The sequence below is a fragment of the Anser anser genome (assembly GCF_964211835.1).
Source record: "Anser anser genome assembly, chromosome: 5".
Taxonomy (NCBI): Eukaryota; Metazoa; Chordata; class Aves; order Anseriformes; family Anatidae; genus Anser; species Anser anser.
In genome coordinates, this window is record NC_139725.1 from 59,829,653 (window position 1) to 59,856,686 (window position 27,034).

The 27,034-nt window shown below is 44.2% G+C and overlaps 1 protein-coding gene across 2 annotated transcripts; it reads left to right on the top strand.

The window, feature by feature from the left end:
• Nucleotides 1-26: 26 nt before the first annotated feature.
• GPHB5 (glycoprotein hormone subunit beta 5) lies at nt 27-25,814 on the top strand. 2 transcript variants are annotated; one of them, XM_083839152.1, is made up of 6 exons: nt 27-2,499; nt 3,027-3,120; nt 3,751-3,913; nt 13,933-20,020; nt 21,819-22,027; nt 22,799-25,814. In XM_083839152.1, exons 4-5 carry the CDS (start codon nt 19,817-19,819, stop codon nt 22,005-22,007), a joined length of 393 nt encoding a protein of 130 aa, XP_083695278.1. In that variant the 5' UTR covers nt 27-2,499; nt 3,027-3,120; nt 3,751-3,913; nt 13,933-19,816; the 3' UTR covers nt 22,008-22,027; nt 22,799-25,814. The 2 variants fall into 2 exon arrangements, with proteins under 2 accessions (XP_083695278.1, XP_083695277.1); XM_083839151.1 differs by having other exon boundaries at nt 21,819-25,814.
• The last annotated feature ends 1,220 nt before the right edge of the window (nt 25,815-27,034 follow it).

Consider the following 27,034-nt stretch of genomic DNA (forward strand, 5'->3'; position numbering starts at 1 on the left):
TAAGAAAAAACACCCAGCGAGGTGGTACTTTATGTTTCTGCCAGAATTACTAGCATAAACTTCCAGTTTCATTAGTTTTTTTTGTTTTTTTTTTTAAGGTCTTCTCATGATGATCATCATCCTTGTACTGCATGCTTGTGAGGAAGGTAAAAGCAGTGGCTAAAGGAAAACAAGCATTAGATCTACATGGTGTTTTGATAAACCCTTTGAGCTGTAACACAGCAGGTGAAAGAACAAGACTTACTCGTTGTAGTATCATTCTACTGTTTTAGTCCTTGTGGTGCTCTGCATTTCGTTTTAGAAGTGAGGAGAAGGGCTTAAGATGGTTACTTGCATGGAAAACAGCCTCTGGAGAGAAGGGCAGGTAGAGCCTGGGAAGGGGTAGTGCTGGTGAATGGCTTTAGCAGAAGCACAGCCGCCGTGGATTCTGCGATAAAACTGGGGACTGTATGTATTAAACATCTACTGCTGATTTTAAAAGGTCAGCTTTCCTAGGTGAGTTATTCCAGTAACCTGATTCTTAACAATTCTTTCCACTTTGACGCTTTTCCAAATCGAATTTTCAGCAGCTGGATCTTGCATGCCTTCGTTAGAAGAGCTTATTGTTGGAAATCTCTTTAATACTTCTAAGACTGTATTCAGATCACTTATCATCTTTCTGTCTCTTATTGCAAGGCAAGTCTTTTCCAAAGAAGTTCAAAAAATAAAATCAGAACCTGCAGTAAGTTGGCCTTCAGGGTAGGATTTGTCTTCAGTACTTGCAAGTTAGAAAGCAACCCTTAAAGGACTGGAATTAGTAACTTAAAACAGTTTCCTACTTCTTGTAATGATAATTGCTTTGCTAATTTTTCACTTTGTCTTTCCTTCTCAGGAGTGTTCTGGTTTCCTCATGTAATAGCAGAGCTCCTAGTTTATCTTGCATTAAGTCTGGACCCAGATCACAAGTCTGTGGCCTACGAAAGTGATTTTGCATGCAGGTAAAGGCCCAAGTCTCTGTTCAATTATCGCTTTAACGTGCAGTGAAGCAATAGTCTGGATATTAAACTAGAAACTGATACATGCTCTTGCAGTATGAATTCAGAACTATTTGGTTTTGAAGATTAAATGCTGAAGCCAAAGTGAATATCTGGAATTTGTTAGTAAATACCTTGAAAGGAAGCATACTAACCCAAAGCGAGTAATGACTTCAGGCTTCTCTGGAAGCTCCCCATCACATAAAAAATAATATAGTGAAACTTTATTCTTTTCCTGGGTGTTTCTTTTATTATTACCATTATTATTCATTTTGTCTACTCAATACTTTTCCTCCCTCAAACCACTGAAGGTTCGAGATGCTGGAGATTGCTCAAGAACAATGGAAATCTTGTGGTATATTTAAAAAGAAAAAAATAAGTTTTGTATTGCTAGACAGTGGTGCATGCCTTTGATAAACACTTGACAATGTCTGGGAACTTGTTCTGCATTATCCCTGAAAAAAAAGCACGGGGAAGGGAACGCAGTCAAAATATTCTACGTGGCTTCTGAACCTTGGTTTTGAGCTTCTTATTTTGACACCGGCAGAGAAAAGTTTTTGATGTTGTACGAAGGCTGCACTTCACTGACCGAGCTAGCAGCAACCCAAAAGGCAGTATTTACAGAGCATCTGGCTAGCGGAGTGGTGCGCTGAGGATACGTATGCCAAACTGCCAGCCAGAGCACAGTGAAGCTCGACTGTAATTGGCCTGACAGTAAGGAAGGAAAGACATAGTGTTTTTATGAGTATATGTGCAGGCTTCTAGCAACAAATTCGGAAGTTACGTGCAAAACTTTGCTTGGATTGAGCAGGCTCTGGTCAATTTTGAATCTTTACCTCCTGATGAAGCACATAAGGGTTAGCTGGGTGAGCCTACTGGTCAAACAGCACCACTCAATTTTGGATATCTTTTTAATATTCATTCTGTGAAATGTACTGAGTTGGACTACAGATTATGCTTATCTGTTGTCCCTAAGATTATGTGATGACTCCCATGCATTTTCTAGAGATTGCTTTGGCTATGCAGATAACGTGCATGAGTGGAAAATAGCTGTACACATAAATATCTTACATCAAAATATGCATCTGTGTTCTACAGTCCTCATTTTAGGCATCTTGGAGGCAGTAAGCTGAAGTCTGCTGTTGATACGTCTCAAAGTAAACTGAAATTTGGCAAAATACCCTTGATTTCTGCAGCAAGGAAATGTGGAATTCAGACAGTGGTAATTAATTTATTAGCCCACAGACTATTTCACAAACACAAAGGGGCATTATTGCTATTTGCTGTGCATGACACTCATCAGACAGTAATTGTTGATTTGGTTAGTGATTATTTCAAGCGTCAGTTCTGGCCAGACTAGAATTACCCCAAGGAATACAAAGGAGAGAGCGTTTCCCGCTGCGCCGTGGTGCGTCTCGCCGCCCCCGCTCATGCCATCCTCTCAAGCGATGCCAGCCTCCTGCTACAAGGCTCCTCCAACGCAAGGGTGAGGACTTGCGACGAGCTGAAGTTGAGCAAAATTTGTCGTTCTGGTCAAATTCTTCCTGAGGAAGACAGGGTTGGTGGCCTGGGCTGGTGGGTGTTTCGGCCTTACCAAAGCAAATGGCTTTCCATGTGGTTAGCTAAACGTCTCTGAGTTTTAGAGTGGCCCTTGTGAGGTAGTTCTGCTTTAGCAGAAACTGTGTTGAAGCTTTTTTCAGGTTAAATTCTATTTCTGTAATGATCTTCAATCTATTAACTCCCTCTAAAATTTCCAGCTTGAGTCATTAAATGACCCATAGCCTGCTTCCAATCCCATTGCTCTCTCTTTGGTTATTTGGAGTTGGCAAAGTATTTGCAACTGCTGAATTCTGTAAATTTGCTCCAATTATTAGAAATGCAGTAGAACAGCTGAAGATGTATATAGGACATAAGGGTTTTAATTTAACACCCTAATGTAAGATCACACGGAATGATTTTTCCCTCCCAATTTTCTTCTCCCATCCGACCTATTTGTTTTCTTTTGCTCTACAGCTAATTCTGCTGATGGTAAATTTGAATACGTGCAACACAGAAGCCAAATGAGAGAACAAAGGAGCTGCTTTCAAGATCTGTGTTTCCAGAGAAGGTTTGTAAGTTCCCCTTACAGCACAATCTTCCATGCTCCTCCCTCATGCCCTTCTCTGCGCATGAAAATTCATGTCCAGCCATCCCCCAAAAGCTCCTAGAAGCACCATGCCTTAATTTAGGGAGTACCTGTGGTCAATATCTGCAAAAATCAGATCCTTAAGGGTTGCATAAGCCTTTTTGATTCTTCTGCTAAAACAGTTAAGTCAGGCCAAGTGTATGCATGATTTCGTGCTGGTTTGTAGGTTTTGTCAGAATACGGGAGTGTTAGAATATGGCATTTTAGTCCATCAACTCTTTTGTCTTTTTTTTTTTCTCTGAATTTTCATCTGTTTTTGTTGCAAAAAGTTTATGTTAGTAACTTTATGCAGTCCAAATGCACTCCATGTAATAAAAGAAAAACAGGCAGTTCCAGGAGTGGCAGCAGAAGCACTCACACCTGACTTCCCGTGTCCCTGTCCCACACGTGGTTTCCCTGGTACAGCTTGTGGCACCTACAGGAGCTACATCTGTGGCAACAACTCCTCTGACACGTGGTGGGACTCAACCATGACAGAAGCTGGGGAGAGAAGAGGAGAAGTGCCAGCAGTCAGGTACATGTGGTGTGATAACACAGGATTTGTTTCCATAGGAGACTTCACCATCACGGGATATTAGGCTCCTTGCCTGGATCGAGAGGCGCTGATCCAACAGCAGCCCCCTGGTTTCTGCCAACTGCTTCAGACTTGCTTGGCCAAACCAAGAAGGCCCTAGCGTTCACGTGCAGGAGCAAGTGATCGTGCCGAAGGTACGAGGTATGTACAGAGTCTGCCTTTTACTTGATGAATGCAGAGTCTAGGAAAAGAGATTAACTAAATCAGTTAGATTGTTAAGAAACTCTCCCCCCTTTTTCTTTTTACTCCTTTTAATCGAGCATAATTTATATTCCTGGTAAATCCACCGTCATTACGCTCCTTTCTCTTTTCCTCTTCTAAATTACCAAGCCAGTTTCACATCCTTGGTGATGAAATGTATGCAGTGTGTAACTTAATGGAACAAAAATTAACCTATTATTGGGATTTGAAATCTAATAATTAAATGTAAATGCTTGGATTCATTGTCTAGGGAAACAGAACCTATAAATAAGCCTTTTAATGTCATACTGGTATTTTCTTTTGATCAGACTTCAATTAGTCAGTGATGTAGGATATCCTGTTTTGGTTGCATCATTATTGCAGCAGGGAGTGTTAGCATGAAATCCAGATCCCGTACTAATAAATAACAACTCATTTTCCAAAGCTTAAGTTGTCTTTTCTATGTAAGCTTGATTTCATGGGATAACTGTTCGACCAACTTTTGTACATTATGGTAGGATAGTCCTGGGGCAGAACTGGGAAATGTATTGTATCTCAGTGTTTTAATGGCAGCAGAAACAAGAACAAAGATCAGCTAAAAGGGAAAGCATTTCCCTTAACACCGTTTTCCAGTACCAGGATGGGCAAAGTACAGGTGAGGCTTGGGGTTAGTGATACCAAGCTTGCTATGGAAATGCTGGCCATTGGTTAAAAACGTGACCTTCCTTCCATCCTGGCTTTTCTCCCTGTGTGCTGCCTGACTTGGCAGTGGTTGAAGCTTTGAAAAGTATTTTCCTTTGCTGTAACCTTGAATTGTTTTCCATGTGTTCGCGTTCTGTCAGTCGCATCCATTATCCTCATCGGTTTGTTCGTGCTAATCCGTTTTCTAAGTAACATCTGGAAATGTCTCTTCAGCAAAGTACAGAACTGGGGTGTTTGCCTTTTTGCCTGCACAGAGAAGACTGGGCAGGTAGGGGAGGAGAAGGGTTCCTGGCGTCTCTGTGCTGGTGGGATGGGAGTGTGAGCAATGCAATGTGAACAGGCCTCTGTACGGGCGCTGTTCCTCCATGCCCCCAGGTCCTGGGGTGAGAGGGCCATGGGGTAATCCTCACCCACTCCCCTGGGGTCTCCGGTCAGGTTTCCTATCCCATAACATGCTTTCCAGTGCTTTGGTGAATGGATACCTCCTGTTCTCTCCTTGCCTCTGGCTGGCATGCACCCTCTCTCATCCACAGCTTTCTTTTTCTCCCTCTTACAAGAGGTATTCATCCCATCCTAAACTCTTTCTGATCCCCCAAAGTGCCACCATTACTCCTTATCGCCAAACCCACTGCAGTCCCAGACCACATGCCTGACTTGGAGCTCGTGTACGCTCTGGTGGTTTTGTTGGGACCTGCTCCTCCTGCTCTCCAGAGCTCGTACCCACATCAGCCACTCTTCTGTTGGATCCCCTGGCAGGTCAAGTCGAGCCTCTCACCTGGCTCTTCCAGAAGAAAGAAATCCTCTGCTCTGATAACATGAGGATGTGAAAGACGTAACAAGTAAGTAACGGTACAAAATCAACCAGTGCTTAGAGGACAGAGTGTGTAGACAAAAAGAGTGTTGGTCCTGAACAGAATTTGTCCCTGTGCAGGAGGGTATTCTATTTTAATCTCAAAAACAAAAAAGCAACAATATGTTTTTCTATCAATGGCTAAGTTAAAAAGAATAATCATTTGAAAAGAAGAAATATTTTATGATTTTTCCTTGGCTGCCCTCATGCTTGCTTCAGGAGGGAGAAATACCCCCTTCTAAGAACAAGAATGCTGTGGTCATTGGTGGAAGTCCCATTGCAGTCAACAAAAATAAAATAAAGGTCTGCTGCGTCTATATGGGAAACTGGACAATAGCAATAGGAGTGATGTGGACTCAGTTTCCTCTTCCTGCAGTAAATTTATCCTATTAATATCATCCGCTGTTTTGTGTACATTAGCTGCATGACCCCTAGAAAGCTTTTATGCCTGTAAGCTTCAGAGAGGAGTTCAGTCCCGCTTTGCTTCCTGCATGTCTTAGAAGGATGTACCCATCGCCTCCAGACAAAACTTTAATAAATTTATGCTGCATTATTTGTGAATAGTACATGAGCCTGCAGTCAAACATTGAAGAACATATAATAAAACCCAATCCCCTCATGTTAAGTAGAGTGAGTTTTTTTCTAAGGCTGTCTAGACACAATGTCTGTGTACAAAAGAATTTTGTTCTGAATAGGGCACCACTGTTAAAATGATGATACTGTGCTAATGTGGAAATTGAAAGGGAATTTTTGCTTTCAAGGGTAGGGAGCTATCCTTTTCTGGTGTGGTTGTCATCTTAAAATGCCGTCTTTTCTCCTCTGAGACTTTCCATTATTATTACTTATTTAAAACATTGTTTTGAGCAAAAACTGCTTACCTAATCACTGAGGTGAGGAAAAAATGGAAATTAAGCAGTGTAACTTACTTTCTTGTCTGGAGAGTACCAAATGCATACAGAAGAGGTATTTTGTACGGGTTGCAGTGAGCATCATACGATGCTGAGAAGCAGGATGCATGCTGCCCATCGTGGCACCCTGTAAGGAGGTGGGCTGATATCTGGTAGACTCTGGAAGAAGTTGGCATGCATGAAATGCACTGCTCTGAGCCACGGCAGCAGAGGTGAAAATGAAGAACAGGCAAAATCTGTTGCAACGTTTACCTTCCTTCAGGGTGCTCAGATGTATAAGAAATTGGAGAAAAAAATCATTTTAGAATAATGAACATGTCAAATCTGTCTACATCCAGGAAAAAATATTTATTCCACTCCCCCCAGTGTATCAGGGCAGGGTTGTCATAGCCGTGGCAGTCAAGGGCTAGTCTGGATCTCTTGTTCTTTCTGCCCATGCCATTCTAGTGGTTGAATGTTGTAGCTTTGTCTCATAGGCTAATAATTTCTTGGGTATGTACGATGGCTGATGCAAGGTTAGTGCGCCTGATGTCTCCCCAGGAGTAGCCCAAATGAAAAAAGATAAAGCCACCTCTGGATGAAATGCCACGAGCCTTCTTTAGACAGCTGTGAAGATCCTGATTCAGTGCCTGCTGCTTAAAACTCCCCCTTGACATTAATGGTAGCAAGGCCAAACCACAAAGCAGGATTCTTTGGGTGGTGAAGTTCCCACACCTCTGTGATACAAAGAGTCCTTTTCATTCCACAGCTGCCCTTGGGTTAGGATGGGAGAAACCCTTGCTGCCCAGCCTGGAGTCACTGCCTGGCTCTTGGGTATTAGCAGGAGGTTTGCAAAACTTTTGCCTCAAACCGAAACCCAGTCTGGACACAGTCCTGCACATGTAATCAAACAACCGAAACGGGGGAAAATAACAAGTTAACCAATTTTCATCATTCTGTCAACACTGTAGCTCCTTGGATTAAAAATAAATGAAGTACTTTCTCAGTTGAAAAAGACTGTGAAATTCAGTGTGCAGAAGCTGTCATTGTCACTGATCTCTTCAGAGACACATTGCTAGTTCCACCAAAACCCTCTGTACTAGGCAGACAATATCACCTAACGCAGGAAAATGTGCAAACCCAAGTGTCACAGCCAGTTACCCAAGTATCTATTCCTTTTCAGCACCCTGGGACCAAGGTGTGTTTTCCAAAAGGACTATAAACCAGCCTCATTGTCCACTGTCAGTGGCAGTAGGGTTTTGCCCAGTGCTGAACTCTTCAAAGTCTAGCCTATAGCGCATCGCGGTTGAGTGATACCGAAGGGCCCTGGGTTCAGAAATTCAGTTCCATACAGCTGGAGCCAGCAGGCCATCTGATCCCTTCATACACTCATCACTGATACTAATTATGCAAACCTTTAATTTTCTAGCCATGCGTTTAGGTTCAAACCCAACATCTTATTATCTTTACAGCTTTATCCGTGAGTCATTTGTGATGCGTTTTCCTTATAAAGCAACATCTGTATGTTGTATTCTTTACATGTTGATGGGGTTCGGAGTCTTCCAGTATTTCAACTTGAGTGGGAATCCCTGGGGTACAGTTTGGCACACCATTCTGAAAACATACCTTTTAGTCATTTCACTGCTGGGTTTCAGCTTAAGTGGCTGATTGAGGATTTATACAGCTGGATTTCGGCATCTGTTTGCCACATGCCAGCTGCCACCAAAGCAAGAAATTATTACACTGGGTCATGATTTACATATTTGACCTTTAAGCGTAGGAGAATATAGCAGAAATTGTCAGAATCAAATACAATATAAAACCCTGTGAAGTACAAAGCTTGTCTTGTCAGACCATCGGGTCTTTATAAATTAATCTCTCGTTTGGAAGTCTCTTTAAATGACAAAAACATTTTGTTTTTATCAGGGTTTATCTATCTAATCTAATTAAATTAGACACATCTTACAAAGGCTGCTGAATATAAAGTGCTTGAAGAAAAGCAGAAAGTATATAGCAATAGCAGCATGAAATTGAGTCTGTGGTTCTCTTTCAGTTAATCTGTATTGATTAATCTGTATGCAGAAGACTACTGGCTCCTACTTGAACTTGCAGCTCAAGTAACTATCAACATCTTTTACTAAATTATAATTCCTGAACTCGTAAACAAGTTATAAATTATGAGTGATGCGATCCCAGTGACAGGAAGCTATTCCTCTCTGGGGCAGAGCTGAGTTTTGGAAAGCACTGCATGTATGAATGCACTCCCAGGGACTGGACATCTGATCGTCCTGTGCTGGCATTGGCATCTCACAGGTCGTGGCATGTGTGGAGGCATGAACGATTTACTGTGCAGTAGTGTGCCTGCTGTTGGTTTGGTTTATAAGGGTGGTTTTGAGATGGATTGTGGCTAAGGGGTGATATTCAGGACTGGTCTATGATAGTTGTCAAAAAAGGGTGCTAAATACAATCTCAGTATGGTCTCCGTGTTCTTTCACAAAGAACGTGCTTGTCTGTCTCCAAATACATTACAGAAGAGTTAAAACAGAGATTCCTGCAGGAAGGACATGGGCTTGAGTACAGTGAGACAGTTGCACAGTGATGCTAACGTGTGAAACCAGGAGCTTTGGCATCTCTCGCTCTTCTCATGGTCCTCCTGGTAAATCTTCAGTTGCTGACAAGTCGGTGTGCCAAGACAGACAACAACAAATGGGCAACCCTCTGGTCACCTCAGCTGGCTCTGTAAGGCTGTAGAGTTTGTTTCTCAGGCCTGATGGTTCCTATATTTCTGTGTCTCTGTGTTTATGTGAGCCACGCTGGTTCTGTGACATGGGATGACTGCACCCATGAGGAGCTTGTTAAAATCAGCGGGAACAGGGTGATGAACTCAAACTTGAAATAGTCTGAGAACTCAAGGGTGTTGACTGAGATCCACATTTCCCCAGAGGGTGAAAAGAGTTCAGGCTGGAGGGTTTGGTTCTGTCTGCTGCCGAAACATCTTGCTCATTACTGTCTGGGTCTAGCTGTAATGAGCTTTGATTTGGACAAGTGCCTCTCTGGGGTTTGGGACTCGCGTTGTACTTGTTTTCCTGACTGGATTTGATTAGTTCAGTAGTTCCATGAGCTTATTCTAACAGGATTCACAGGAAGAGACAGTAGCTTTGTTTCAAGAGACTTCACTTCTAGCTTTGTCTAATTTGTAAACTTCACTCATCACCAAGGCAATGTTGAAAACGGAGCATTAGCCCTGGTGGTGATGCATGTCAAAATGAGAAGTCTTTTTTTCCAGTGCACTGGACACAAACAATAGGGAAAATAATGAATTAAGATAATACATCTTTGAACTTACATAGTTTTGACTAAGAAGCTTCATCTTCCACTTCTGAGCCCAGAGGAGAGGATTAATAGAGTTATGTCATTGCCCGCTAGTCTGTCATAAAAGTCTAAATCTCTTTTCAAAAGACCATTAGAGGAAAGTTACGGAATGCAGAATTGATTTGAGTTAAATTGGCTATTGCAGTCACTTATAATTTACATAGCATCCAAATTTATTGGAGAATCTTTTTCACATCGCAATGAACCGAGGGCAGATCTGCAGACAATTACCTGGTGTGCAAATAGAGAGCCCAGCTCTCCCCTGTATCAGCATTTAGCCAGCTCCATTGAATTTGAATTCTTGATTTACATGGGACTGAATGTGATCAGAATCATGGCCACAAACAGTCCAGCAAGCAAGAAAATATGGTCACAGCTGAGGACAGTTTAAGGACACGCACACTTTCAAAAGCTGGTGTGAGAACTGGGAAGCAATTGCAGTGTGTGATACTCAAAGTCAGTTATTCACTACAGGTTTGATAAAGGCAAAAACAAAGCACAAGAGTGAAGTGCTGCACATTTAAAGCTTCCATTCTATATCCTTAAAAATATAAAGTGAAACAGAGTACTGTCATCTCAGAGTAAATGTCTACTGCTCTGCTGCTTCATAGCGTTTCTGTCCAGATTGAAAAAAATAAATAAATAAAGCGGGACTTTTCATATATCAGTCAATCCTCCTATTCACCTTAATTCTTACTATTTCTGTCAAACCCTTTGGCTGTTTATAGCAACTTTGACAGAATAATATTAGTATCACTGTAGTGCTTATTTATTAGTTTTTATATTGCTTAGCATTTTTCAGATAGTATAAATACGTTGGTAGGGTCGATGTTACTGCCCACCTGAGCAAAAGCTGCAGTGCTGGTGCAACCCTTACCAAACGTCAGGGAACCCATGTGTCAGTTTGGATGCACATGTCCGCAGGAGCACAGATGTTATGTTTTGGTGATCAAAGAACGACCTTGTTTTGTGAAAATGTTTTAATATCAGTTAATGTTTTATTTTTTTTCCCATGCCTTATAATAACATATCAATGTTGTTTCCGTCAGTGGTTGTTTTGCCCGTTTCAGTAGCTTCCTTTGGCCCTAGTTCTGCAGGTGTTGCTCAGGCATTTTTCCTTGTTGAGTTTCCCCTGAGACAAGGTGAAATGTTGAACAGAGAGGAAGCTAATCTTGGAAGCTGTCATTTACAGGGTGCCATTTATTTTTACATTCACCCACGTATTGCCTTGCCTTAGAGATGTCAAAAGAGCTGAAAACTTGGCAGGAACCAGGGATTGACTCAAGGACTTCATGCCAAGCAAAAGTCTGTGTTCTCTTGAAAAGTTTGCACGTCTCTGTAGTGAGGATGAGTTTGGAGTTAATTAGACTCATTTTCATGTTATTTCAGGGCATGTTAGTCAGTCATGGCCAATTGCACATTTACCTGGTGGCTGTTGTTTCCAGACCCTATTTTTGACTTATTTTTGGTGTTTGTCTTAAATTAACACTTTCTTCCCCAAATATTTTTTCCAAGCTCTGATCATATCATGTATTTGACAGTGGCAAAACAGAGAGCTATCCACTTTCCCCCCAGTTAGTAGTGTTTTCTTCCTTATTACTGGGAGCTATGCACCTTTCCAGAGCAAGGATATGATGGCCTTAAGGAAGGAGTTGCCTTACTTTCCTAGGGATCCTGATTAAAGACTTCCACAGCCTGAGCTTGGGGTTGTGTGTTTACTCTCTCCTCCTCATCCATTCTAGGTATCTAGGTATGTCTTTTTTTTTTCTTTTTTTTTTCCCTGATATAACTCTGTATGTGACAACTCCTGAATCTTCAGTGAACTCCCTGAGAATTTCCCTGTTCCAGGTAATTTCTTCTTGGCAGTCACTTTCTGAGAAATGTGTCTTAAGCAGATCTTAATCTTTGCAATGCAACTCACCAACTCTAGAGAACAAGCTACAGAGTCAGACCATCACTTCTGATAGCATAAAGGCTTTCTATTGCAAAACATGCCAGCCAACACTCCTGATACTCCTACCCTTTCATGCTTCGTTAAGAGATAAGAGACACCTGAATTAGCATTTGCATGACATGGACTGGGACACTTATCAGGCAAACCGTTCTGCTTTATTACTTTTTTATTTTAAATTGTGGCTATTCTTGCACTGTTGGTGTATTTTGTTGGAAGGTGTCCTTTTCTTAGGCATGAACATTCTTAACTTTCTGTTTTCGTTTCCATTTTTCCCTGAGTTTTTCTTCCCAAACATTTTGCAAGGAAATCTAAGGTTTGAGAAATTCATTTTTCTGAAGTACCACTTGCATAAATACGCCAGCTGTAATGCAGACTATCCTGTTAGCCCATATTGTATAAACCCAGGTTATGATCAAGAGCCTGAACTGAACCTTCAGTCCTGCTATGGATTTGTCTTATATTGGTATTACTGTATGTGTTAGAGATGCTCACTACCAATTTTCAGAAGCTCTGGCTCTTATAGTGGCTTTAAGACCTCCATTACCTCTTCTCTGGATTGAATCCATCATAGCTACAGGCCCTTTTCAGCAGAACAGTGTTATCTCACTGAGTTTGACATGCCTGAAGCAAACTGTGGATTAGCATTTTTCTCTTCCTGTTTAAGCTTACTCTTGGACTTCATTTTCCAGGACTGGATGCAGAAGGAGATGAATGGTGATTGTTAGTCCCCCTGCAGCAGCAATGCTAGAGAGACAGTGTCTGTGCTGGAGCAGCTATGGTGCTGCTGCATTTAGTGCTGTGTTGTTCCACAGCAGATCAGATCTCCAGGACTCGACTTCGCAGTTTTCTTCACTGGGCAATTCATAACACAAGCAGCACAGAAAGCAGCAGAGAAATAATTACCTTTTTTTTTTTCCTTTGTAAGATAGGTCATTCCCTAAGCACTAAGCGTGGCATGATTTATTTCCACAGCAGGCTTGACAAATCCTCTTTTCTGACTCCATTTTTCTCATCCGAACGCTCATTCAGCTGGTGCCAGTTTGTGCTGTGATAACCTCGGGAGGCGAAATGAGTCTTTTAAAGCAGGATCTGTGTGCCTGAGACCTTCAGTTAGGACTGGTGTCCCATTGTAAGTGGGGCAAGTCAACATTTATCTAATTACCATTTGAGAATACATTTCCTGATTGCTGCATTGTGCTTTCTCTGCTTACATTTGGCAGTATTTCTGTCAGAGCATTTGTATGAGCTTTATTCGCTTCCTTTGATTTTAATTTTTAGATCAGCCATGCCCTCTCAAGGTTAAACCTGTTTTGTCTGTCCCTTTGTAAATCAATTCTTCACATTCTTTAGAAATTTAGCAAATGACAGAAAGTCACATTCCAAGACACATCTGCAGCAGCTGTGAGGATAGATTACAGAACCGTACTGTACTTGTCTCTAATGCTTTTCTCAGGACACGAAGTTTATCTTTCTTTCAGAACTACCAGCAAAGAGTGAAAAACCTGTTGAGGCAAAGTCTAATATTAGATAAAGCTTCTAGAGGGAAAATTGAGTCTGGTGCTAATTTTTTCAGGGAGTTCATCAAATTACCTCTGCCATACGTAGCTCCATCTACCTGCTTCACCGACATGGCTTTCAAACTCACTCCATTCTAACCTGAATCCTAACCTCTCTTCAATGCCTCCTCCGGGGGACTTGGCCAGTAAACCTTCTTTCATCATCCATTTCTCGTTCTCTGTTACTTTTGAACCCACAGCCACCCTTCTCACAGTGGTGAGAGTCATTCCTAATTCTTCCTTATTTCATATGTTTAGAACGACTACAGATTTTACGACCTTTTTCTCTGTGTGACCCTCTTGTGACCAGTGCATAAAGATCTGCTATCTAGTTACTGGCTTGGCTTGCTTGAATGGCAATCAGTTTCCTCGTGGCCAGCCAGCCTCCTGCCTGGCTCTCTGCAGTACTTACGGTGTGTAACCACTCAACATTACTGTTTCCCTTGTCCTGTCTCATGAGGAGGCACATCCTGGTATCTTTCTTGCTTTCCGATGGCTGATCCCACTTAAGCTTCTAGTCCATTAACTCCCTGTTCCTTACTGTACCTTATTGCCAACTTCTACAGCCTGCCTCCTCAAACCTCTGTTTGTACAGTAATATTAACTCTGCTTCCTGATGACCTCTCCCTCCATGCTCTCTTCCATTTCTTTACTTGCAGGGCATCTCAGGAAGAAAGTTTGTAAGACCTCCACCAACTCTGCTTTTCAGTTCCTCCTCCCAAATCAGTGATGCTGTTGATATCCACAAGAAGACAGTGAACTGAGCTGAGGTAAAAATGTATTTTTTTTTTCCCTCTTCATTTTATCTGTTCCTCCACAAAATTTTATAAGACAATGTACTTCTGATAGAAAGAACTAGAAAACTGGGGCAAAGCCTAGATGTTTTTGTAGTGCTAGACTGAGAAAATCCGTGTTGCCTGAAACCAGGGATTTGATATCTGATGTGAAAAACTATAATTTTTCATTGGAAAGCCTATTTTCTTTTTTGTTAGAGTAGTGTTGTTAACTTTTTTTTAACCTACTCCAAATGTTACACAAAATACTAACGTAGTCATTGTCAGTACTTCTTTGCTTGTGTATAAGCTCTCACTTTCCTCCCCCACTCTTTGTTTCTCTCTCTCTTTCTGAATTGTGATTTAATCAGGATACAGACAGATTGCTTATAGTAGTGGGATATCTTGAGACTGGTCAAAATAAAAATAATCTATATAGGTTTTTAATATTAGAAAAAATACATTAGGGCATGTTTGAAGTTGAGAGACTCATCGTTGAGAGACAAGGATGGAATTAAAAATTTCCTGCATGGCTGAGAATTAGGGTGTTAGTGTTAATCTCTTTGAATAATTTTAATTTTGGTGTTTTGTGTGGTGTTGAAATGAAGAGCACCTGGTATTGGTCTGTTTTCTGTGCAGGGGATAGGGAAAGACTGAGCATGAAGTTCGCATCCAGAAGGCAGCAAAGAGCCTACACACATCCAAGCTCTCTTGCAGCGATGGAATTCCCCGTGTTTGAGGCTGAAAGCCCAGAATTCTTTTGAACAAGGGTGACTGTTTTTCAGAAAGCCTCCTGGAGGGCACAGGCTGTATATCGAGCTTCATAGTGGGACCTCTGCCTACGACTGGTCAGTGAGGGGCTAAGTCAGGAGCAAAGCATCCTCCCTGCTGGCAAAACCTCCCAGGACTGCATTCGGGAATTGTGCTGTTTTGCCAAAGAAAAGTGGAGTCACTGGGAGGCCAAAATGGGCAAAGCCCTCCCAGGTTTTGCTGGGAATTGGTTGAATTAAGCCCACAAATACTTTATAAACTCAAAGGTTACACATTGTGGAGGGTTGCTGCGTGCTTCCACGGCAGTTTTTGTGCAAAGCCTGTGAGATTCACCTGAACTTGACTGATGAGCAGACAACACTGTGAGTTATCGGTGCTGATAACCCTGACACCTTGAACAGCATATCGATTTCTGTGTTCTGCCCGTCCAGAATTCAGAGGAAAAGCCACACAAGCCTGCATGGATGAGTGGATACACAATCCTCAACAGAGGTCCTCCCTTGGTCAGTCTCTTTCTATCTCATTCTGTGTCTCAGAAAAGGAACATGAAAATAAATGGTAGACATAAAGATGTGACTTTTAAAGATGAGTGTGTCACCCTTTATTTCAAATAATTTTGAAATATGTGGGGAAAATAAAAATACACAGCCTTTAAATTTCTGATGTACGCTGAAGGCCAAGTGTACAAGTACACAGTATACTTGTTAATTAGCTTAAATAAAAAACAAACACACAAAAAAAACAAGCCAACAAAACACTACCTGGAAAAAGGCCAACACTCAAAATTTTCATGAGACATGATGCAAATCCTTCAGAAATCAGTGTCTGTCCCATGAATAGACAGAACTTTCAAGAGAGAAAATAAGCGAGAGGGGTCAGTTTGCAATTTGTCTCTCATTTTGCTTCACGAGGTTTTTCAGTACAAGTGAAGACAGGAGAACAGAATCTCAGCAGAAGTCAGTGAAACAAACTGGATTACACAAACCAAAAGTCCAGCCCTTGTTTTTCTAGTCCATAGAAGAAGAGGAATCTGTCAAAGCTGGTTGATATGCCATCTGGAATGTATTTCCTGTATCTGTCTGTAATCTTGGGATGATTTTTGCTAGCACATTTTCAGAATCAGAGGAAAATTGACAACCAATATTTTCACTTTTACCTGGTTTCTCTGCAAGTAGGAACTTCTAAACCGTACTTAAAAACAAAATTCTAAAAGTTTCTTTTAATAGCTTTATTTTTGGTCCATAATGTCAAAGAAACAAGCAGAAAATCAGAGATTTTTTTTAAATGGAAAATTGCTGATATTTTTAGATCAGTGGCAAGACTTTGGCTGTTTCTCTTGACCTCCCTGTGATCTGATGTGGCTTTGGATCTCCTGCTTTTCCCATATGCTATTGGTTTCACTGACAGAAAAGGTGCGCAGGACATGTCTGGTGATGAGGTCTGTGGAGTCCATTGTAATACCTCTCCAGTATTCCTCCTCCATCATCTAACCTGATGGGTCTTGACTTGAAGCTGGAGTCCTTTGCTGCTAGCAAGACTGTGAAGGACCCCTGTCACTCCTGGAGACTCATGGCTTGAGAATGGTCCATTCCCAGCTGCCTCCCAAGATCTCCATGTGCAAGGCTCAGCCTCTCTTACTGCAGACTCTAGGCAGATCCTTTGGATGACTGATAAAGCCTGAGACCCAAGAAGGACCTCAGGTGCTGCTGCACTAAAAATGCATAAAACGAGAGTAACTTTGGGGAGGGAAAAGGTGGAAGGAGAAGAATTAGGATGATGGTTGTAGAACAGACATCGGCTCTTACCTATGCAAAATGTTCTGAGGTCAGTGCGAGACTGCAGACAACAGCATTGCTTCCCCCTGTCAGTTCTTCCAATCACCATTTCCTAATTTAGACAGAAATAGTGAATCTCAGAGGCAAATAACAAGCCTTTTACAAGTCAGCTTGTGTGCATGCAATCAGTATAATTTACTGACCAGGGAGATAGCAGGGCCACACAGCAGCAAGAAAAACAGCCAGACAGTGGCTGCTCCAAGCTGAAAAGTAAAGTGAAGTAAGAGCTCTGTGGGTTCCCAGAAGGTGTTTGACTGAGTCCAAGTCCTGCTCCAAATTTATACAGTTGACCTTGGAAGTGAAACCAGGACCCTGAACCATGGGTTAGTCACCCTAAAACACCTAGAGCACCTATGTAATATATCTTGTTTGTTCCTATGTGATTCGATAGCGCATTTACTCAACAGCTAGTTGCTGGTTTCCAGGTCATACGACAGAAGGCCGAAATACTACCCACCAGAAGAATATGTATTTCATATTTGATAGATGCTTTTTTCTGGACAACAACAGATGCTGTTTTGTTTTGTTTCTTTCAAACATCATAGGCTGAAGCTGATTTCAATAAAGGTTTTCTCTGTCATTTTCTCAGGGCCGGGTCGTATTGCTGTGGCCATCTGTAGCAGCAGCACTGTGAGGGGTGCATACTTGCTGACACTTATCCTGACTTTTCATGATGTGCCTAGGTATTGAAGCATTCAGCGATGGGAATTCACTGTCCAGCAGTGAGCCAGTGGCAGGAAAGGGAGGTGACTTTCCGAGTTTGCAGCATGGGCATATTCTTTCACCACTCGTGTTTTACAAACACGTGCACTTCTTTCACCACTCGTGTTTTACAAACTCACTGACCAGTGAGTTTTTCCTAGCACCATGGTTCCTCAGCTTCTTTCTGTCCTATAAATAGCTGAAATTATATTTTCATGGTGAAGGCAATGGACACAATTTCCATGTTTCCTTTGCATAGTGCTGCTTACCTGTGTGACAGCTGCTCATCTTCCCTCCATCCATTCCCCTTGCTTGTACAGGACAATCAAATAAAAAAGGTCTTATCCTGTTGACAAAAATTCAGGGTTTTGTTAGCACAAATATTTGCAAAATCTTTCTTCTTTCTTCAGGGTGTTTACTCAGAACTTGTTGAGTGCAGGGGGTAATGATTATTTCAGAAGCAGCCTACAACCTCTTTCCAATGGTATTGCAATTCTGCTATGGAAAAAAAGATCTCTTTTGCCCCAGTGCGTGCTCATTACCTTGCAAGCACGATGTCACTCACCAAGAAAATCCTTTTGTTTTGGGGCTAGAGTTATGAAACAATGTGCTTTAAGCTAATTGCTGTTGGAAAGGAGAGGCTTACTTTACAGTCAATGACTTTGATGCCTTGGGTAGTTCATGTAAGGATCTGCCTCAGTCTTGCCTTGATTGACAAGACCCTTTCTATAAATTCAAGCAATTAAGCAGCCCAGTAGCAGCTGCTAAGGAGATCTAGTGGGCACAAACCTGACAAAGATTGCTGTGCAGGTCTCCTGCTGCTCACTCTGACACTCTGAAACACCATCTGCAATTTAAGCCTGCTGAAGGAGATCTGACTCCAACAAGTTAGGTGAGTGTGCTTCTGTGTTTGCTCCGTTGCGGCTCTGACTCACGAATAAAGCCGCAGGTTTTGCTAAGGTGGCAAAGAAAAGATGTTCAGTTTGTTCTGAAGTTTGTCTCTTTTGCTCTCAGATGCTTGCTATTAAAAATAAGGAAAACCAGCTTTTTTCTTTTAACTCTTTTGAAGCTTATATATAAACATATGTTCATTTAATCATGTGTAAGACAACAGTGTATGCGTAGCCACATACATGAAGGGTTCACTGTAGCAAACTCCATGTGCTGATCTAAAACTGGTTTAACAAATTTAAAGCATTTGGTTTAATGGAAGCCTAGAGACTCAGCTTCGGTCAGGCAAAAGGCAGGCGGAGCTCATTTTCCTGAAATGTATCCAGCTGAGGACACAGCCCAATGCACACAAGTCTGTGCGCCCTATTCAGCAGCTGACCTTCTCTCTCAAAGTTAAATGTCAAGTCCAGGGTTTCTAGGTGGATGTTTTTAAATGCAATGCAAGTATGGGAGGTATAAAGTGGATATTGTGGCTTAGAGCTTGAGTTACTTTCCATTTCTTTCTCTTTCTGATAGTGTTCCAGAGAGACTGGTTGCTCGCTTCACCAAAGGTTTGAGATAGAAAGGCAGCAAGTACCAGAGGGACTTGGCCTATGGCAGCCTGTGTGGAGGCATGAGGAGTCCAAGCCTCCTCTGGTCACCTTGGCCATGTCCCTCCTGTCTAACCAGCTCTGCTCACTGGCTTGGCAGCCCTGGTTGGGTTTCAGCTGGCTGCTAGGGCAGCATTCGTGAGGGAAAAACAAGGGTTGCATCCACCTCTCTGGTGGCAGCCCAGGGAGCGACCCAGCGCCAGATGAGTGCTTGGGGTCTTGGTAATGGTAACACCAACGCTGCTTTTGGGAGGTGCTGGTCTCTCTCCAGAGGCTATAGCACACACTCAGGGATGCTCTGCTCCTGACTTAGGCTGAAAGGTAAGTAGGGTAAATCCAGGAGTAGGTGCCCTCAGCAAAATGCTGGTGTGCTCTGCAGGCCTAACCCTGCTGAAAGCAGGGAGCTGCAGCCGTCCTGCTACCTCTTGTAAGCGTGCATAGCAGACAGACAGACAGACACAGCCCTGACAGACTGTCCCTGCCAGGGTTGGTACTGCCGCAAGTGTGCCCTGAGAGGGCGACCGAAGGCCTATCTGCTGGTTGGCGTGGTGCAAGGCCTGGGCAGCCCAGATGGGATGGTAGGAAGGCATTTGCTGCATTGTAAACTTGCAGTGTGGGGATTTCAATGGGTTTGAGGCACTGGCAGGTGGCTGTTTTCTTCCAGACAAACCCCCCTGCTTTGTGGGGAAAGCCTGCAGGCCGCTGCTTTCTGACACAGACCGTGACAATAAGATTTCCCTTATGGGAGCAGGTGACCCCTCATCTGCCCATCTTCTCTTAGGCTGAGTGAGGAAGGGGAAGAGGGGAGGAAGGGTCGTCCTGGCTCTTGTACTGAACCTATGAACTTGGACTTCTCGCTTCCAGGACTGTGCCACCATCCTGGCTCTCCCAACCCTTCACTCCTCTCCCTTCTGCCACAGCATGAAGCTCCAGTGTGTGATCCTGGCCACTCTCCTCCTCCTGCTGCCAGCAGGCCGCGGTGGCAAGCCCGAGAGCTCCGCCATCGACCTGCGGACCTTCATCGGCTGCGCTGTGCGTGAGTTCACCTTCCTGGCCAAGAAGCCCGGCTGCAAGGCGCTGCGGATCACGACGGATGCGTGCTGGGGACGCTGCGAGACCTGGGAGGTGAGACTCTGGGCTGTGATCCCTTGGAGGGGTGGCTTTCACCCCCACCCAAGAAAAGCCCTCAAAAGAAAAACATTAAATAGCTTGTGGCTGCCTATGGGGCAGGCAAGGGCTGTGTACTGCTCCATCTTGCTGTTGGTGTCAGTGCCTTGCCGTGGTTCCCTCCCTCCTTGCAGGGTCTCAAAGGGCGATGTGCATCATCATGTGATGATATTAACAAAGTACTTGTGTAATGCTTGCATTTTGGAATTTGAAAGCCTCTTGTAGCTAAAAAACTTAAGGAGAGGAGGCCTTTATTACTTTACTTAAAGAATATTCCTTTGAGATTAAGATGGAGCTCCCAGTTGAGGGCTAATATATTTTGTTCCAAAAGACACATCCCAAAGATAATGTCTGTGTCTAATTTGGCCGTGTTTTAAATCACAGACCTGTGTAAATGTGAAGTAGCTACGTTTGTGTATGGGGTGTAGGGAAAGAGAGCACAAGTCTGCACACGCTTCAGAGAGCAAGTTTCTGACTCTCATCGCCTTTCTGCCACTGGGCGGCTCAAGGGGCCAGACCCAGAGCCTAGACCTTATTAAGGGAAGCTCCAGAGGGGTTTTGTCAATGTAAAGACAAGGGCTCTGTATAACTGAGCAAAGCAGGAACCAGTCTCTGACAGCTCACCTTCCCTGCTTGGTGGGACAAGGGAAAGGCCACCAGCTGCCAGATTTCACCAGTGGAATAAGGTTCCTTCAAGGGACCTCGTATCGCCCAGTTCCCCCCATCCACTGAGCACCTCTGGCAGCACAGACTTTGTAGGCTCTCGTACTGCACTGCAGTACCACGGGGATGTAGTTCAGCTGAATGCATCTGGCTGTAGGCTCAGCAGGTTCTAGAAAGCCCCTTGGATGGGGGAGGTTGGTAAGAGGGAGGGTGTCTGGATATCTTCTCACTGAAACATTGCATCTGTTCTTTTCCATGCCATCATTCCTGGTTCCTAGCACAGGCTCTTTCCAAAGCAGAGAGGGAAAGAAAGAAAATGCTAAAATGTCTTCTGGCTGCGTTACTTTATGCTTTTTCACATCTGTGTGAGGAAAAGGATTACAGTGGGCTCCCCCCGCTCCTGTCTGGGCTGCCCCTTCTTGGAGTCTCTGCAAAGCGCGTGCTTCTGTTGAGGAAAAACTCACTTTTCAGTGAAATCTATGCCACCATCATTCCAAGTGGGAGTGCGGGGTTCAGGGCCTTCAGGCTCCTGTCTCTTGCTGGTTGAGGTCTCTGGCCAAGCTGTTAATCTCATGAGAAACATCTCATGAGTGCAGCCCCCATGGGGGGGTGGAGGATCTGTAAGACATGCAGCCTGACTGGGGGGACTGGTCTGGCTGGGAGGGAGCCAGCTGCATGGCACCCGCGTGCACCTCTGCTCTCAGGCACCTCGTGCACACAGAAGGGTTTCCAGCAGCATGTGCTTTCTCTGATGAAAAATCTGCTTCTGGAAGAAGGCAGCTGCTTTTGGCAAATCTGCATTTGGTTGAAGCTCTAGTATTCTGCTGAAAACCAGATTTTTGGGTAGGCTTTTGTCTTCCTTCAGGCGGCTTTAATTGGAACTTAGTGTTTCAGGCTCTCACACGTGTACACACGCCCATTCCCCTTCACGGCTGGACCCCAAGGGACAGGTGTCAAAAGTTGTAACATAAAAATTATTTCTGTGGCCCCTTCCATCTTGATCCAAGTGGTTTACACTAAGTCCCCTTGAGGAAACTGGGACCCCAGATATTTGTTTTGCATCTTGCCTGATGCCAGCAGTTGTCTCCCACAGAGGCCAATTCTGGAACCGCCTTACATCGAGTCTTACCACCGCGTGTGCACCTACAACGAGACCAAGCTGGTGACGGTGATGCTGCCGAAGTGTGCCCCGGGCGTGGATCCCTTCTACACTTACCCCGTGGCCATCCGCTGCGACTGTGACATCTGCTCCACTGCCACCACCGAGTGTGAGACTGCCTGAGCTCTCCTTCCTCAGGTCAGGTGAGGGAGGGCCAGATTCTTCCCTGGCTCTGCACCCCTGCTATCTCCAGGCTTACAGAGGGTGTGAGTCAGTCCATAATTTGATCTCACCATCTAATGCTCCTAATCATTGACTTTCCTAGGCAGATGAGGCTTAATCCCTTCTCCCCATGCTGTTTAAAGCACTATAGCTGTAGAAACGTAGTACGCAGCCTTGCAATAGCAAATCCTATGGAAAAGAAAAAAAGGATGCTGTTTCCCTTCTTCACAGGCTTTTCACAGTATGTGACCTTTCTTCACACACAAAATGCACATGGACTAAACAGTCACAGAGCAGTTGGAAACAGGCCATGAAGGCATTACAGCTGGTGGAACAGCCTCTTTATTCATTTCAGGTTTTAGCGCCTTCCCAGTAATGTAAATGTAATTACCAGCATTTCCCCCTTCTCGCCCCCCTGTTCTTCTTACACTGAAGTCTATCAGGAATAACTGTCAAAGAAAAGGCTGTCAGGCCAATTGAATGGAAATGGGTATCCAAATCACCACCTTGAACTTAGGGTGAATGCATCCTTAGCCCTGACTCAGCAAAGTACTTAAGCTCATGATTAAGTGCTTTGCTTAATATCAGGGGACTTAAAGTTAAGCACGTGTTTCAGTAATTTGCTTAATTGGAGCTATTCTGTTGAAAAAAATCTTGCCTCACAAGGGACAATTCCTTAAAAAAATGGAAAGAAGCACATTAAATCTGTAAAAAACACAAAGATGCATTTCTTCCCATCCTGCTTTTTCCAGGATTGTCTTGGAGCAGAACTGACCTCATGTAAAATCAGAGAGGCTCTGCACAGCCCAAGGCACCTCCCTTGACAATTTCCAGAATTAGAGGGACCAAGCCAAAACACAGTGATGATGCTTTGGTTTCAGTGAGCCCTGGCTGAGGTGATGGGAAGGAAGTGGCCATGAAGGGTGTTCCCACACTTCTCTGCACTGCTGAGCTCCTTGGAGACCTGCTGCTCTAAAAGGAGGTGCACACAGAGCTGGAGGGCAGCCAGAAGTGCTCACAGGAGAGCTGTGGAGTTGTCTGATACCCAATAACATGGCCACCAAGGATGGGATAGGCCCAGGACCAGGAAGACAGCAGAGATGTGTCAAAGGTTGGTTCACACCTCTTCAGACCCAGTATTTACAAACTAGGGGCCATGTAGTAGCTGCTGCAGAAGCCCCCTCGGTGACCACAGCTCCATAAATGCCTTTGTCCTCTGGTTCCCACCTGGAGGAGGACAGATGCATGTTCATCTCTCATTTCTCCTCAGAACAAAATGGGAAATGATGTAAAAGCATGAAGATTTTGCCAAGTGTGAGGGGCTCACAGGAGTTCACAAAACAAAGATGACTTCTCAGGTAGCCATTAGGAGAGAATTGCTGCTGAGAGAAATATCAGCACCTGACTTCCCCTCTGATTAAGGGTCTTCTGATGCAGTTGCCTTCATTTCCAGGGTTGCATGACTGAAACATTCCCAGGTGTCCTGTCCTCACTGAGACAGATTTTTTTTTCTTTTTAATTTAACCTGTAATTTATTAGTTGCTGTCATGTTTTGTCTGGAATTGTGAAAGATGCACTGTGGTTGAGTAGGAAGGAGGTAATTTTGTCATCTGCCCTCAGCAATTCTGAATATAGACTGCTATATCAAACAGCAGCAGGAGCGGTTTTCTGGTGATGGTGAGTTTAACTGCCTTAAAAAGTCCTTGTGTTTTCTTTCAAATTGCATCTCTCAATCTCTCCAAGCTTGTTATTGTTCTAACCAGCATCACAACTACTATGGGAAACCTACAAAATATTTGTGTCCTTAATAAACCCCCAAATTGTAGTATGAATGCAATTTAAAGCAATGTGTCCTTCTTTATTTATGCATAGAGTTTTCTCATATGGAACATGTGTAAGCTCCTATAAACTCTTTGCCAGAGTTGCGAACACCTGCAAAACATCTCCTCGATGCTGATGTGAAGTCATTTCCTTTGCTGGATTTCTCTCACAGAGTCTGGCTGTGCTATAATCTCAGGATTAGAAGTAGGGTTAGAAAGTGGCAAATGTCCTTTGCAGCCAATGGGAAATACAGGCAGTACCCAGAGATGGTGAGGCAGTAGAAACCCAAACGAGTTTTCAGAAGAAAACACTGCAGGCTGTGAAGGAAGGTTTTGACTGATGTAGTAGCAGCCAGACTTGGGAGGCAGAAGAGGAGGAGTGGGAAGAATGTATTGACTGAAACCAAGCTAACACTTCTAGATGGTCTTTTAAGGAGAAGAGCCAAAATGAATGGAGTTGCTGTATTTTTGTCACCCACAGTAAAACCACAGTGAATGCCAGATCCCAGCAACCCATTTGACCTGCACATCCCCTTTTCCTAGAATCTCAGACTGGTTTGGATTGGAAGAGTCCTTGAAGCCCATCTAATTTCACCCAACCTCCTGCCATGGGCAGGGACACCTCCCAGCAGACCACATTGCTCAAAGGCCCATCCAGCCTGGCCTTGGGCACTGCCAGGGATGGGGCAGCCACAGCTCCTATGGGCAGCCTGTGCCAGGGCCTCACCACCCTCAGAGTGAAGAATTTCTTCCTTTTATCTAATCTAAATCTACCCTTTTTTTTAGTTTAAAGCCATTACCCCTTGTCCTATCACTCCACCCCCTGACACAGAGCCCCTCCCCAGCTGTCCTGCAGCCCCCTTTAGGCCCTGGCAGGCTGCTGTGAGGTCTCCCCGGAGCCTTCCCTTCTCCAGGCTGAACACCCCCAGCTCCCTCAGCCTGTCCCCACAGCAGAGGTCCTCCAGCCTCTGAGCGTCCTCATGGCCTCCTCTGGACTTGCTCCAACAGCTCTCTGTCCTTGTGCTGGGGCCCCAGAGCTGGGTGCAGGGCTCCAGGTGGGGTCTCACGAGAGCAGAGCAGAGGGGGACAATCCCCTCCCTTGCCTTGCTGCCCACACTGCTGCTGGTGCAGCCCAGGGATGATTTGGTTGGCTTTCTGGACTGCAAGTGCTCACTGACAGCTCATGCGTGAGTTTTCATGTACCAGTACACCCAAGTCCTCTGCAGGGGTGCTTTCAATTCGCTCATCCCCAAGTCTGTACTCATGTTTGGGATTGCCCCAACCCAGGTGCAGGACCTTGCATTTGGCTTTGTTGAACCTCATGAGGTTCATGTGCCCATTTCTCAAGCCTGTCCAGGTCCATTTGGATGGCAGCCCTTCCTTCTATCGTCATCAACTGCACCACTCAGCTTGGTGTCATCTGCAAACTTGCCAAGGGAGCACTCCTTTTCTAGCTCTGCTGGGCTCCTACAAGTGGGGCACACCACAGTGAGTTTCAAGGAGCCAGCTTGATTCCTGCTCCTAGTAATTGCAAATCTGTTTTTTTTTTTTTTTTTTTTTTTTAGAAGTTTGTATGCTCCTAGGTCTTCAGCGTGTTAAATTTTCACCAATTTTAATACTTGGAATCAGGTCTTTTGGCTTTCACTTCCTTTATGCTGCAGCTGGGAGTTTATGTCCTGCTCAGAATTTGCAGGCAGTCAAAATAGCCCACGTAATTCAGAACATGAGGATCCCCTTCCCAGGCTGCTGCCTTTTCCTTGCGGGCTTTTTAATGCTCCTTAAAGCCATAAATTTGTATGTCACCTTCCCACCTGCCCAAAGCAGTTAAACAACCCTTCTTTCTTTGGTGTGCAAGTTTGCAAAGGAGAGTTTGTCATAGAGGCCATCACATCCCACATCTTATCTCAGCAGTGGAGCTAAACCAGCACATGGGTTGTCCCCTTCACCTGAGCACCGGCACCAGACAAAAATCCTCGAAATACCTGCTGCAGTGAGAATTTCTGAAGGAAGGGAGATGGTTGCATCTACCTGCTCAGAAAGGGGAAGGTGCAGGTATGGAGAAGGCATAACTGTACAGCTCTGAGTCTGGACTTGGCTCTGCCATAAACATACTAGGTGAGCTGGGGCAAAACAGTGGATTTCTTTGTGCCTCAGTTTCCCTCCTGGGCACTGGAAGTGACGACGATACAGCCAGTTTTTTCTCCCTAGTGCATTTTGGAGTAGGCTGTATGTCTCTGATGACTCACGTCTGCATCCTGCACAGCTCTCTGTTTCTTGGATTTGTTGTCACTCTTCTAATGCGAACAGCAATAGTCGCAGTCACGCCGCGCTTTCATTTTTGACAATACTTTCAGAGTATTGTCAAGACAACCGCTGTCTTGAGGCTCAGCTGCCCTCGTTTGCATGCAGCAGTTGGCATGTCCAGCAGGACTGACCCTGTCAGAAATCAGTCAGGAATATATTTTACCTCATGTTCAAACCTGAGTTACAGCGAGAGGGAGGGCAGGATGCGACCCTGGGTGCATGTTTCCTGCACTGACTGGCTTTCTCTTTGTAGGAAGGGATAGGCAGCTCCCTCCTGCTCTCATTGTACTCACAGGAAAACAGGAACCACTGCCCTGGGCCTGAGCTAAGGGCTGTCTCACCCAATATCCTGCCGCTGACCCTAGCCAGGAGCGGATGCCCAGGGAAATGTATAAGCATGGGGCTGTATAGCAGTATCCTTCCCTGGGTATATCCAGGCAACAGTTTGGGAATTTTCTGCTCTGGAGGATGCATTCAGCACCTTGGTGTTAAAGGCAGTACATGTCCTCCACACCGCTTCTTCCTGGGTATAGCCTGGCCATAGAAGAACTGGTGACTAATAACAGCTTCCTCCAGTGGCAGGCAGTCATATTCTTGATTCTAGCGCAGCATTTAAGGGCTGACTTTCCTCATGTAATTTCTTCAGCCCTTTAGCCATTTCACTTTCTTTCTTGCCTCTCCCTGTCCTGTCTGTTGGGCCAAATGTTACACAGCTCATCATCTCCCTTGTCACCGCTAAGGGTTCGTTGGAGGGTTTTGTTATCCGCGTGTTAGGTTTGTCAGGGGGTAACAAACTCCCCTCAAAACTCTTGGGCTAATGCTTTCCTTAGCTGCTTCACCAAGAGAGCTCCTGTGTTTGTAAGG